Raw genomic sequence first — 14,066 nt, 5'->3', positions numbered from 1 at the left:
CGTAATCTTATGTAGTCTCTTTGCGTGGTTCAAACACACACAGGATGTTGTTTCTGTCATTATGACTCACACACACACACACACACACACACACACATTATAGTGTGTGTGTGTGAGTCCACTGAAAAACTACCCAACACTGCAGTAAATGCGTATTGTCTGGAGCTGGGAACGTGGTTGAAAGCCAGCTGCTACTGGACGGACACACAAACACACACAGTTTATATCTGGATTGTAGGACTGATCAGAGTACAGTAAAGTCAGCCAGGGTGTTTCTGCATCATTCTTTCATCTCCAGTAGAAGAAGAACAGAAAGTGAAACAGCCTGCAGCCAAGAACAAAACTGATGAAACACACACACACTTATATACAACCAGTGGTCAATCAGCAGAAAATCGACTGGCACCCATATTATTCATAACATTCTCTAATTCCACCTTCTAATCTGTGAGGATATTACCAACTAAATATCCTCGGATCAATATGTTTTGGTCGAACAAAACAAGGAAACTTTCATGGGCATGTTTTTATTCTTTTCAGAGAGTTTACACACCAAACTATGAATCCATTAATTGAGAAAACAGTCCGCTGATGGGAGTAATAGTTGCAGCTCTATAATCAATTCAAACTTCCCACATATCAATATTTGTTGGTTTCTTTAGACTTCAATGATGTTAAACTTAATATCTTTGGGTTCACAGAAAAAACTAGACAGTTGAATATGTCCACTAAATCGATTAATTGACAAAATCTATACTAAAAATAATAAGTAGTTGCAGCCAACAGACTGAATGAGCAGTGTTCAGAGCAGACTGCCCGGCCGGTTTGGTTTGGAAATCACCTTCCTGTCCTCCTGGATTCAGGTGACATCCACCATCTTTAAAAAAAAAAAATCCCCCACAACTCCAATGTCTTTCCTCTGAGATCATAATGATTAGGCCTATTACTACCTGTTACTATGTTTAGATCTGCAATTCAAGATTGATTATATACTTGATAAAATGACAAAACAGCTCTGAAACCCAGAGCAAAATTGCGACACAAACGTCCACAGAGCTCTCATTTCAGGCTTGTGCAGACTACACGACTTGCCGTCTTGTGACGGGAGTCTTGAAGTTGTTGTGGCGTTCACACTACGTGACTGATTGTGGGGGGTCACACACACTACGGGAGCTGACAACAACTCTGTCGCCTGACGCTGGTCTCCAAACCGCGTTTTGTCAAGCAGAGGTGAAATGTGAAACGGGAAATGACGTGAACCTGCACACAAAACAGCTGTTGTTTGTTATTATAAAGCTAGCTATTATAAAGACAAAGAATATGAGTGAAAGAATGGATTAGCACACATTAGTTTTTTGGCACTAATAAAATAGCTTTTTCAGTCCACTAGAAAAAGAGTTTTGCTTTGGGGACACAATTGGATGTTGGGAAAAAGATAAACATTTTAAAATCGCAATAATATCGTATCGTGACATAAGTATCGTGATAATATCGTATTGTGACATAAGTATCGTGATAATATCGTATCGTGACATAAGTATCGTGATAATATCGTATCGTGACATAAGTATCGTGATAATATCGTATCGTGACATAAGTATCGTGATAATATCGTATCGTGATAATATCGTATCGTGATAATATCGTATCGTGATAATATCGTATCGTGATAATATCGTATCGTGATAATATCGTATCGTGACATAAGTATCGTGATAATATCGTATCGTGACATAAGTATCGTGATAATATCGTATCGTGGGGTCTCTGGTGATTCCCACCCCTAACGGTCGCCGAGCTCTCCGACCGGCAAATCGGGCTCAAAATCATGTAATGTGAATTAGGCTTATGTGATGGCCGCGCCTGGGAGGGGAAGGGGGAGGGGGGTAGAGGTGTATAAAGTATATCTAATAGGTTATTTCATCATTTTAATTGTAGAATAATTGTACGGTCACTGTCGCTCCGTACTTATCTGTCCGCATCTTGTAACGTAATACCAGCTAACAATTCTCTCTGTGTTTCTCAACAAAATGCTAAAATGGGTCGCCAAATATACTTTGGCAGCTGTTAGGGCGTATTCACACTAGGCACACTTGCCTTGTTTTGTGCCCGAGCACGATTGTCCCCCCTTTCCACTCCCACGCTGGACCAAACTCACTTTGCTCACTTTCGAACCCCCCCCCCAAAAAAAACAAAACGCCATCTCTCGCACAGCACAGCAGAGTCCATGTACGAGTTCCGTGCTCAGGCACTGTTAGCATCCACTGTGTCCGAGCCCACATCTTCAAGTGGGCCCGTGCACAGTACAGAGCGATCACACTGGTCAAACGAACTGGACTTTTGGGCTTAAACGTGCTCGGGCATGGTACGGATCGCCTACTGTGAGTACGCCCTTAATGTCCCTGGGCAGTAGTGTACCAGGGTGGCCCGCCCAATTAAAATACATGTAGGAAACACTGTATTTAAAGTTAGGGTGAGCTGTAGGCCAATATTTTGTAAATGTTACACTGTGTACTTATTTTATTGTCTTCCAACTGTGTGTGTCACATGACTATTTTGGTCTATTCATGATTAAGTGATCATGCCTGTAAGTTAGACTAGTTTAATTAACCAAAGATGGATGATGATAATAATAATAATAATAATAATAATAATAATAATAATAATAATAATAATGATAATTAAAAAACAGGAAAATAAACCTAGTTATGAACCAAACTCTGGCTCAAAAATTTAGGTCTGAACCGAACTGTGGATTTGGAGAATCATTACACCCCTAATAATGAATCAATAATGTAGACGATCACATTTACATGAAGAAATAAAACTTTCACAGCAGCTCAAACTAAAAAACTATTCCTCAGAACTACACCAACTGTTTACCTTTAAATCCTCAACAGGTCGGCAGTTATAGGACAACACACACACACACACACACACACAAACACAAGTGATACCACCATATGAGCTGACTGAAAGCAGACTGGCTGGTTGGTTTGGTCTAGAAATCACCTTCTTTCACCTTTCTGCTCCTGGTCACAGCTGATAACTTTAAATAATTCCCCACAACGACATGAATAACTTGACTCTTCTTATCAAATCTCAGTTCTGGTTCCTTCACCACAGATCTTGTCAGCGTTTGGTGACCTTCATCCTCTTCCTCCTTGCACATCTTCCCCTTCATGGCTAAAGTAAAAGGAGTCTCTGTAGTAGAGGTTGTACTAGATTTATTCTTCCCTCCTCTGTGTCTCTGTTTGGGGAAGTAACCTCTTTAAATGTGCATGTGGCACCTTTTCAGCTCAATGAGAAATGAATTCATTTTAATTCAGTTAGAAACTCCTGCACTTTCATAGCTCCTGCGTTTCAGCAGCTTTTCTGTTTATGTTCAAATCTTTCTGCATATTCAGAATCTCTCCCACAGATCTGTGTTCTGACAAAAAAGTCACATTACGAGACTAACGTCATTATTCAATAGGAGCTTATAATATTTTTACTACCTGCCATATACTCTGCTGTGCATTATGTTATTGCTCCGCTGGTGGTTTCCCTTTCAGACTGACACAGTTTGGGACTGTATGTTAGGATGTGAAACCAAAACTAACCAACAAAACTTGTGGTCAGGCAGAAATCTCACCACAAATCCACACATATCAACTTCAGCAGCTCTGATAAAGTGCAGCTCACAGTCCCAAACAGAGCAAGTCAGCGCTTTAGTTTTGAAATGTTTAAATTGTAGAAAACTCTACCAGCTACGTTGCTTCTCGGTCACAAGCTGGCTGCGACTCAAAGCGCGAGAGGGGGGTCACTTGATTACTATCACAGCTTACGCCGGTGTCACGTCAGCTGGGCGGAGTTGACACACTCCACAAGTCAATGTCAGTTCAGTTTGTCATTTGTCAAGTGAGAGTGATAAATAAACACACATATGATCCCTTTTGTCCCGGAGAATATTTCTGTTAGTCCCAAATAGTGGTCGACCAATAAATCGGTCTGGCCGATTACTGGCGCCGATATTCAGCATGTTTCCAATAATCTGCATCGGTCATTTTAAAATCAGATAGCTGATAAAATTATTTAAGAAAAAATTTTGCTCCTTTGGCTCTGATGCAGCCGCCTCTCTGTCTGCTGGAGCCCACAGAGTGGTGAGACAGTACTAGCTGATTGGTTACAAGTTACAAGAGTAATAGCCTATCGACACTGACTACTGTGCAGAAGTAACCAATAGAACGAGCGAGCCATCAGGCTGCAGCCCCTCTCTTCCTCTTGCCGCATGCGCACACAGTGGAGCAAAGTGAGCGGAGCTGATCAGTGTAGATTACACCAGTTAACCATACCTACGCTTGTTACTGTAAGTAAGTGCAGCAAAACCGGCAGTACTAGTAAAAGGCTGATACTGCATCAGTACAACAAGCAGGAACGTGCACCAAGCGATATTTTAATCTGCTGTGTCTCATCCACCGCAGCTGTGTTTTGGTTTTACACAAGCACATGTGCTAGCTCGGTAATAGCTGTCTCTGTCTCAAGCCTGTTTAGCTGAGAGGCTACGTACCTTAAAATTTAGCAGATCCTTGTAAACTCAGCTGCTTGAGAGAAACCAGCTCCTCTCTACAGCAGCAGAGGGAAGAGGAGGACTGCTACAGACTGCTGTCTTCAATCTAAACTTAACTCAGTATTTTGGTGTCAGGAATATAGTTTATTTAACATGTTCCATTTGTTTCCAGTGAGATACTGATTTTATCAAGTGACTTTGCTGCTGTGAACTTTACTTTTGTTGCTGTTCTGAAACAGTTAATTATAATAAAATATTAAATTTGATTACTGTTCTGAATTTATCCTTTTTTAAATAACATTTTTAAAGGCAATTATTTAGTATTGAAAAACCAATAAGAGTATAGATAAAGAATAGAACCAATAAATAGTATCAATAAAATCCTACCAATATAAAATAAACATATCGGTGAATCCCTTGTCCCACACACATTTTTTATCGTCCCCGGGATGAAGTTGGTCTCGAGCCCTGTACCTCACCCTAATCAAGAATGTCCTCCAGCAGAGACGCTCTGAAAACCTCCTCCGTTATTAAATATCACATCTCTTTGGTGTGGCCGTTGAGCAGCTCTACAAAACACTCGCCTTCACGTGTGGTCAGACATCACGTCCTACAGATGAGCTCTTCTCCAGCATAACCTGACCCTTAGTCACAGGAAGGTTTAAGGAAACTAGCTGCAGCTTGTGTTTCATTACAAGTTGAGGCTTGTGTGACCGCTGATATGAACCGAGGCTGAACCACAGATTTTATAGGTACGTGTGCGTGCATGTGCTGCGCCTGATAACCTGCTCCTGAGTGCAGTTCAACAGATTTTTGTAAAGCGTGTGTGTGTGTGTGTGTGTGTGTGTGTGCGCGCTCATCTATCACACTGACTCACTCTGTTCTTTCTCGTCTCATTTAATTTCACGGCGGTTGATCACAGTCGTTGGTGATAAACTGTTTACTACCATCAGAGCAGCGTGTTCATTATCTGATAAATAAAGTCACTCCTTGCAGCTTTTTAATGCAGGGCTCCAGACTAACTTTTGCACTGGTTGCACTGCTGCGCCTACGTTTTTCATTTAGCTGCACTGCCATAAAATTCAGGTGCATCAAAATTTCTCACAGCAACTTTAGCGCCATAACAGTATATTCTAACCTTCTGTCGTTTCCCAAATATATTGATAGTTATGTAAATTATTATAAACAGGAACACTTGCAGATAAATGTTGCATTATTGTAAAACAAATCTTGTCTTGGTAGCATCCCATTTCCTCCAAGCTCCCAGGAAGTGCTCCGTGCTTTGAAGCTAGTTTCATTAGCGGCCAAAGAAGCAGCTGTAAAACGGTGGATACTTTCTTCTGAGCGACACAACGGCATGATGATCTTAATTTGATCCATTTGGTTGATAACATTTGGAAAGTCAAGAAGAGACGCATGATTATTATCTTACCCCCATTCAAGTTAAGCCTTAAGCATTTCACGTGTGTTTTCTAGACAATCTGTGGTTTGGAGACCAGCGTCGGGTGACAGAGCCGCTGTCAGCTCCTGTCGTGCGTGACCCCCTATCACCAATCAGTCACGTAGTGTGAACGCCAAAACAAATTCAGACTCCCATTACAACACGGCATGTTATGTACTGCGAACAGCGGTCAATCTGCCAAAGCTGAAAGTCGTGTGGTCTGCACAAGCCTTTAGCAGAGGCTAAACAGGAAGTTAGCTGGCTTACTGGCAGAAGTCAACAAAGCGCAACATGGAAGCCCAACCCCCAACTAGAGTTTTGGTGGTGTAATTGCAGAGCGACGCAGACACCAACACACAAGTATAAATACAAGAGTACGTGTGTCACCAACGACCCATAGACGTAGGCGTCGAGTCGCAGCAGGAGTATCAATCCAGCGTCCCTTCTTTGCTTTTGATTGGCTCTAACCCTTTTCCTTCAGTGAGTTTTGGGTAGCCGACAAAAAATTGTCCTGCAAAATGATCAAGAAAACATTTTGGTTGCACTCTGGAGCCCTGTAATATATGATGAGTTGTTTAAGTCTCCCTGGCAGTGAACAATAAAACGGAGACACCTGAAGCTGCAGTCTGTGGGTCAGATTAATGAAGCCTCGTCGCCTGCAGAGCTGCACAATCACACATTGCTGCATGTGTTTATTAAACACTGATCTTTGTTCTCATCTAAAAGCTCCTGCTGCTCATTCAGACTTGGGGCCTCATTTATAAAAATGTTCTTAGATTTAAACTTAATAATTTCCAACGGTGTGCTTACGTGCGATTCATAAAAGATACTGAGCATGAAAAACCATGCTTATGCAGGTTTAAACAAGATCTATAAACTTCAAATTAACTTGCCAGCACAAATGAGGGTTAGGTCAGGAACAGCCATGGACCAAAAGAGAAAAGCAAACTTTGTGGAAGACGAGATCACAGAGATGGTGGAGAAGACTGACGCCAGGCAACACAAATTATTCGGTGGGTAAAATAGTAGTTGACAGACATAGCCAAACACACAGCTTTGAAGGGATAACTCCTGTAACATTGTTTATAAAGCTAATGCAAAGTTCACATAACATGACCGACAGGAAAATCTCTTCCGTCAAGTCTACACTTTGCTTAGAGATAAGATAATTTCCAGTAAATGTAAGGTTTTATAAATAACACGATACCCAAAGCCCAGGTGTCGGTATCAGGACTGAAAAAGTCAGATCGGTGCATCTCTAGTTAAAAGCTCATTCGGGGTCTTTACGGGTTCTGTTATTGAAGAGACTTTAAGTAGTCTAAGTATTTAGGATCACCCCTAAAAGTTCTGATTTGATCTTCTGTAATTAAATGATGTTCAGCACCATAACTGTTAAACAGAAACAAATCTTCTCTCCAAACACCAACTGACATGAGCCAAAAGCACAATAATCCCCAAACAAGGGACAGAAATGTTTAAAGATGAAACCTCAACGATCAGCAGGTTGAATCCAAACCCAGTGACCCAGATCCAGTCTGTAATGCTGTTAACCTGAACCACACGGCCTCCACACCGTCTGACTTCATGTTGTGTGTGTGTTTCTGTAAATCTGACCCACGGTGGTTATGCAAGCCACGTTTCTTTTTTTGGTGTACATAAACAAAGTGAAGCACGGCTACGTAACGTCACCGAGCCTTTTCAAGCCCAGCTGATGCTGCTGTGAAGACAACGGATAAGGAGATGGTTTCGGTTTTACAAGGGCGAGGTTTGGGGAACAGAATAATGGAGGTGAATGGAACTTAGTTTGTACTGGAAAAACATCCAGCTGCATCTTTCTTCCTGTTACAGTGTGAAGGAACAGCCCTCATGAAAACAGACAAGATCTCAAAACCTCAGCATGGATAGATCCTACTACAGAGAGTCTAAGACCCTCTCCTTCAGGTGGACCACCATGACCTTATTTCTGGAAAAACTGGATTAAACACATCAGCTGAGATACATCTGTGCGTGGAACTTAGCTAAGGTAGCTAGCTAGTAGCACGCAAGCAATAAACGTTAGCCAGCACAGAGTGTATAAAAGAAGTGGACATAGTCACTGTGACGTCACCCATTGGTTTGTGGACTGCCTTTTTGAAGTCTTGAGTTTGGCAGTTTGGCTGCAACTATGCATCGGACATGACCATATTTGGACGAAAGGTGGTGTTAGCTAGTTTGATTAGCTAGGTGCATCTGTAATTCACGTTTTAACCAGGATGCTAATTTTGGCTAGCAAAAAAAAAGAAAGAAAAAAAAAAAAAAAAAAAAGAGAGAACAGGAAACAATATTTACTTAGCAGAAAAAAAATTAACAGCCAACTCCTATTAAACTTTTTACAGAGAGCAGAGTCGCCTCTATCCAGATTGACAGGTCACCATGGTAGCAACTTGTCAATCACAATGTAGCCCCGACATAAAGCCTCCCCTATTTTCTGGTCTATTTTCCTCTAAATGGGACCATAATTTACTAAATGAACATCATGCTGTGTTGAAGAAGACTTGAAACTAGCGACTGAGACCATAAACTCATCAGGAAAGTCTTTACTGAGGTAATAAATCAGCTGAGAAGTAGCTTCATTTTCTCATAGACTTATATAGGCTGTGTTCGAAACGGAAGGCAGTTGCTTCGCTGCCTAGATACCATAATAGACAGCTGCCTCAGAAGGCATCACTTTCAAGTGAAGGCAGCTCTGTTTACATTGGTTTCAAACAGCCTGCTAGGGCAGCACTTACGGCAACGTGGGATGTCAGCACGCCGCCTAGCCTTAGCATAAGCTAACTAGCTATTGAAAAGCCAAACGGCTAACAGACACCTCAGAAATCATACTGAACAAACTTGGTTGGTTACAGTCACGGGCTGATATGATAGTTCAGTGTTTAGTTCTCGCTAGATTTTCAAAAATCAAAGCGAGAAAACTACTAAAAACCTTTAAAAACGTATATTTGTGTACAAATTCGGCTCGTTTATCCGCCATCATGACCAGTTTTCGAAAGCTCCGGCGGCCGCAGACGCACTGCTTTATGGGTAATAGTCGGCATTAAGTCACCATTGATGCTGCCTTCAAAACTGGCCGTTACTGGGGCAGCTTGAAGGCATCTCAGGAGACAGGAAGAGATCGTTCAAGCAGTTTCGAACCTCACTCAAGGCCTCGCTGTCCTGTTAGACACCTTCTGAGACAGCAGTTTAGCCTGTTTCCAACACAGCCTTAGAGTCACGCTTCTTTCTGCAACCAGTGGAGTCGCCCCCTGCTGGCTTTTAGAGAGAATGCAGGTTTAAGATACTTCCACGTTGGCTTCAGTCATGACAGCTGGATGCTAGCGCTGATTACCTTAGCATTGCAGCTCTAACATGTTGATGACGTGTATTGTGAAAGACGAGAGGTGTAGTTCATAGAGCGGTTTCAACACTAACTCAGACTTTCTAGACGGACAAAATTTTATCTTTCAAACTGACAAACATCAGTGTAATTCAAGGTACAGCTCAAATGTGATATTAAAAAAATAGTTGCCTCTCACAGTTGACTGTCATACATATTTATTGCGATACAAGGTCCCATGGGGTGGAAGTGGAAGGGAAGGCAGAGACTAAGTGAGTGAACTGACCCTTTAAGGTGTGACACTGATAGTGTGTGACCAGCCTGCTCTTAAGTCATTACTGATTTACAGCACATTAAATCAGCTAAAACAGGTTCTCTGTGCACATGGATGCATGTCTATCCAGGGGCTGCAGGTCACTATATAACATAACAAACCCGGTCTCTGCGTCTTTACATATATAGTCCCTGTGTGTAAAGACAAACTGCACAACACACACTGAGTCAGTCCTGGTTCATCCCGCTCTCCATGGTTTATTTACAGCTGTAAATGGATTTAAAGGAAGTGGTGGGGAATTCCACCGTAGGCCCACTGAGCAGTCAGACCCTGCAGACTGCACACTTGAGGATCTTTTCCAAGAGCGTCTCACCCAAAACCCTGTCCCCAGTGTCATGTGGTGAGTAGTCAGTGTGACCACTCAGCTGGACACTAATAATACCGGAGGAGTTCACATCCTCGGTGTGTCCAGGTGAAGCAGACCTGTCATTTAAATTAAATCCACACATACAGAGAAGCTACTCACACCCCACGGAGGTTGCGGGTTCGACTCCCGGTGTGGCCCAAGTATAAATAAGCTGTTCTGATTGTGAGAGTAACGGAAATGCCAGCACTAACTGTAAATAAAAGTACAACGGTCAGGGAGGAAAATATCCACGTTGCTGAGAATCGTTAAGTCACCGCACAGCACCGGGTCTATTTCTATAAAGCGACCCGGGGAGAGGTGTGGAAGAGCCGCCTACCTGCTTCCACCGTGTCCGTCAGGTCATGGTTGGCGGCTGTCCGGGGAAACTCCTTCAGTTTTCGGGAGCTGAGGTTGAGCACGCCGCTGGCCGCCGCCTCCTCCAGCGCCCGCTCCAAGCCCCGGTTAGGAGGCAGGTTGGCGCCGCCGATGTGAGACTGGATCGACGGGGAAGAGCAGAGCTGGGAGTGGGGAGGACGAGCCGACTCCGGCCCCAGCGTCGCCATAATATCCCCGCTTCTTCTCCGCTGTTCTCCGCGGTTATATCCGAGAAATAGAGCGCGTGGAGCTAGCTAACGTTCAGGCACACCGCGAGACATACAGGCGTGCCGTCTCGTGCCGTGCCGCGCAGCCACTTTCCTTCCAGATGGTCGCCGCCGCGTCCGCCTCCTGTCTGCGCGCTACGTCAAGCGTCAAAGATCAGACAGCGGCGCGGCATCCGGCCGTCAACTTTCAAAATAAAATAAAGCCAACAAAGTTGTTGTGTCTTTTACTTTTACTTATCTGTTTTGACAGTTTCTCCATAAATTATTATTCAAGTTGAATAAAAATCAGTGTCTCACACAATGCTGTAATGAAGAACATTTAAAAAAATTTAGAACCTGTGACAGATTTGTTTTTACATTAGCTTATTTAGGAGTTTCCATAAATACTTTCTATAGTGATAATAACGCTTTATAACTCTTACTCTATATAATAATAATATTAATAATAATTTATTATTAATAATAATCTTATTTATAGAGCACAAAAACATTTTACGAAGTGCTTTCACAAGTGCAAAAATAATAAAAAAGATAACACACAGTAAAAGCAAGAAAACACTTAAGAAATTAAAATACAGTTCCAATAAAAAAAATTGCCTAAAAAAATAAAATCAACTAAAATCAGGAAAGGCTATACTATAAAAGAGTTCACTGACTCAGCCGGCCTTATTCTAACATTTAACATTTATATATATTTATTTCTGTGTATATCAATGTTTTTTAAACCAGTTAACTTGAAAAAATGACTGATTTTAATGTCCATTCAGTTAATTTCAATGCTGCCCTGCGATGGCCTGGCGACCTGTCCTGACGATGGATGGATGGGTAATTTCAATGCTGAACTGCGTTACATATTTTATTCTGAAGAATTCTGAAGAAAACGTGCCCTCTACGTTTCCGGTTACCCTCTGCATTTCTCTGCCTTGACGCAGCTCACTCAATGCGGCTGCGCACTGTCCTGTGCAGCTGTGAGACAGCAAAGAACAGCAGAAACTCTGTAAATAGCGACACCTGCTGGTCAGAAACACCACCTGCTGCACTCCTGAAGGTGTTACCACATGTTGAATCCGAATCACACCAGAGTGTTACTGTATGTCACAGTGATAACATATGTTTCTACCATGTGGACCCCAAATCCTCGTCCTCTTGCGGGCCCATAAACCAACTAAACCTCATGCATAGCCTATTTATTGAAAACAGATTTTATCATAATAATTTTGAATGTTGTGCCTCAGATTTGTGAAGTGATCCACTGTTTTGCATAAAGTGTTTGTTGTGATCATTAAAATTTAAATTTAACTTTCACTTAGGAGCAAAAATCAGCCTTTAAACCTTAAAGAAATAATTGTTTGACATTTATCCTGATAATTATCAATATAGAATGTTTTGAACTTTTTTATCATGAGAACATTTGTGGTCGTATCGCCCAGCCCTACTTTCAGTTAAAGTGTCACAGCAGGAGTTTGCTTTGTTTGCAGAATATATTTGACATTTGAAATGATGAAGGCACTTCAAAATGTAAACCATACCTTGGTGTTTCTAAATTCTTTTTACCGATGTACTTAAGATTTTATTAAACTCTTCTCTTTTTTTTAACCTTTTTACAAAATTAACCAACACAAAAGGAAGATCTTGGGTAGATAATAAATATGAAACAAAATTTAAATCATGCTCCAAACTAAAAAGAAATGAGGTCTGAATTGGAACACTAAGCTTGTTTACTAAATATTTAGTAAATGCTGATGGAAGAAACCAAAGTGCATCTTTGGATGGAAAAAACAACACTGAATGGAAATGCTGTGCAGAAGATGAAGTGACCCATCAATCAGTTTGGAAACGTTTTAACCTCACGACTGCAGTTAACATGGCTAACCACATTTTTAAAGTGTTTGTTTTTCAACTAAATATCACAGAAAGTAAACATTTTACTGAGTCTACATTTTGCAGCAACCAAATGTTGTTGTAATTAAACCACCTGCACGCCCACAGTATGTTCCACCCACGCAGGTGATTCTTCAGGCTGATAAGAGCTCTCAGTACTGTGTGGGCAGTGTTTGAATGCCATTTCCCTCCTTCTCCTGTTAGCGGGTGGGACAAATTACACCTATTTCATTCTTATTGGTGCATAAAGTCCAGCTACAGGAAAACTCAGGGGAAGTGTTCATCTTCTGAAAATCACAAATTATGTGCCAATCCATAAAGTAGACGGTGAGAAAACTTGTGGCACTTAATGAGAAGACAGGGGATCCAACCCGTTCTCATCCGATGGCATCACATATGGACGCTTGGTCAAGACCGCTTGGCGTCCCTTTTTAAGCCCTGGTACCCTTTAGCATCGGTTTTAGACCTGTAGGACTCCAGGTCAAGTTAGCAATAACAAATATGTAACGTCAGGTAAAATAAAACTTGTGGTTAACGTTGTGAAACAGCGCAATTTGGTTTGGTTTAGGAACCAAAAGTTTGCATTGAAAAGTAGTGGGACATAAGGGCTCAGATTAGGGCTGTGATGATACACTTGGGTCACGAGAATGAGATGATGCACAAGAACAAGACGAGAAGATTTAAAAGGAAACAAAAAAACCTGGCAGGGAACAATTCATGAATATAAAAATATAATGGAATATAATGCAGTATTTAGTTACTTTTCTTGGACAATGCACATTTGTTTGCATTGCATGTTTTGTTATTCTGCAAATAAACCTTTCTCAAAGCATTTTAATTTGTCAGTTAACATTTCTTGGTGCTGTTTTTCAGAACCCTTTTAACAATTGCTTTCAAAAAGTGATGGGGACAAAATCAGCCATTTCAGAATGTGGTGAGGACATGTCCCCAGCGTCTCCAGTGTCAGTGACACCTATGCCAAAACTACTTGGTTAGATTTAGGAAAAGATCTTGGTTTAGGTTAAAATAAGTGCTTAAATTACATAACATTACGTAAAAAAAATCAATGTTAAAACGCCAGACTCCTGTTCTAGTTTCTGACCTCCTTACTCTCACTTTTCTTTTTAGCATTGAACTATGACACTAAAGGCTGATGTTGGTGGGTGATGTTGTATGACAGATACCTGAGTTTCTGTACCGACACATAAATGATGACCGTACTTTGAGAAATATAACAATGTTTCTATTTCTTTTATTGTTGTTTCTCTTATTCGACTAAAGAAGCCAAGCTTCTCGACTCTCAAAGAGCCGTATCAGAACTTAAACCTAAATAAATAAAGTAGTCTAGATGTGACAATATTTTGATTTAAATTAATAATATGGAAGATTATTAAAAAAACAGACATTTGATGGCAACTGTTGATACCATAAGGTTTTCAATACAAGGTGCCACATAAACATTGTGGTCAGACTCAGCACGGAGAAAAAGTTTGAGACCCAGACTTAGTCATGAAGGCTGTCAAATTATATTTTTCTTTTCTTTTTCAGTTTGATAACGAGC

At 41.2% G+C, this 14,066-nt stretch overlaps 1 protein-coding gene across 1 annotated transcript in view; it reads right to left on the bottom strand.

Moving 5' to 3' along the window:
• Positions 1–10,757, bottom strand: part of lrch1 (leucine-rich repeats and calponin homology (CH) domain containing 1) — a 34,425-nt gene extending 23,668 nt beyond the window's left edge. The window contains exon 1 of the mRNA XM_046054588.1: positions 10,322–10,757. Coding sequence (XP_045910544.1) covers positions 10,322–10,585 — 264 coding nt within the window. The 5' untranslated portion in view covers positions 10,586–10,757. The remainder of the gene's footprint in view (positions 1–10,321) is intronic.
• Positions 10,758–14,066: the final 3,309 nt, after the last annotated feature.

Source organism: Micropterus dolomieu, linkage group LG07, assembly GCF_021292245.1.
Source record: "Micropterus dolomieu isolate WLL.071019.BEF.003 ecotype Adirondacks linkage group LG07, ASM2129224v1, whole genome shotgun sequence".
NCBI lineage: Eukaryota > Metazoa > Chordata > Actinopteri > Centrarchiformes > Centrarchidae > Micropterus > Micropterus dolomieu.
Note: the sequence above shows the minus strand (reverse complement) of the source record. Positions and strands in the feature narration are given on the sequence as shown.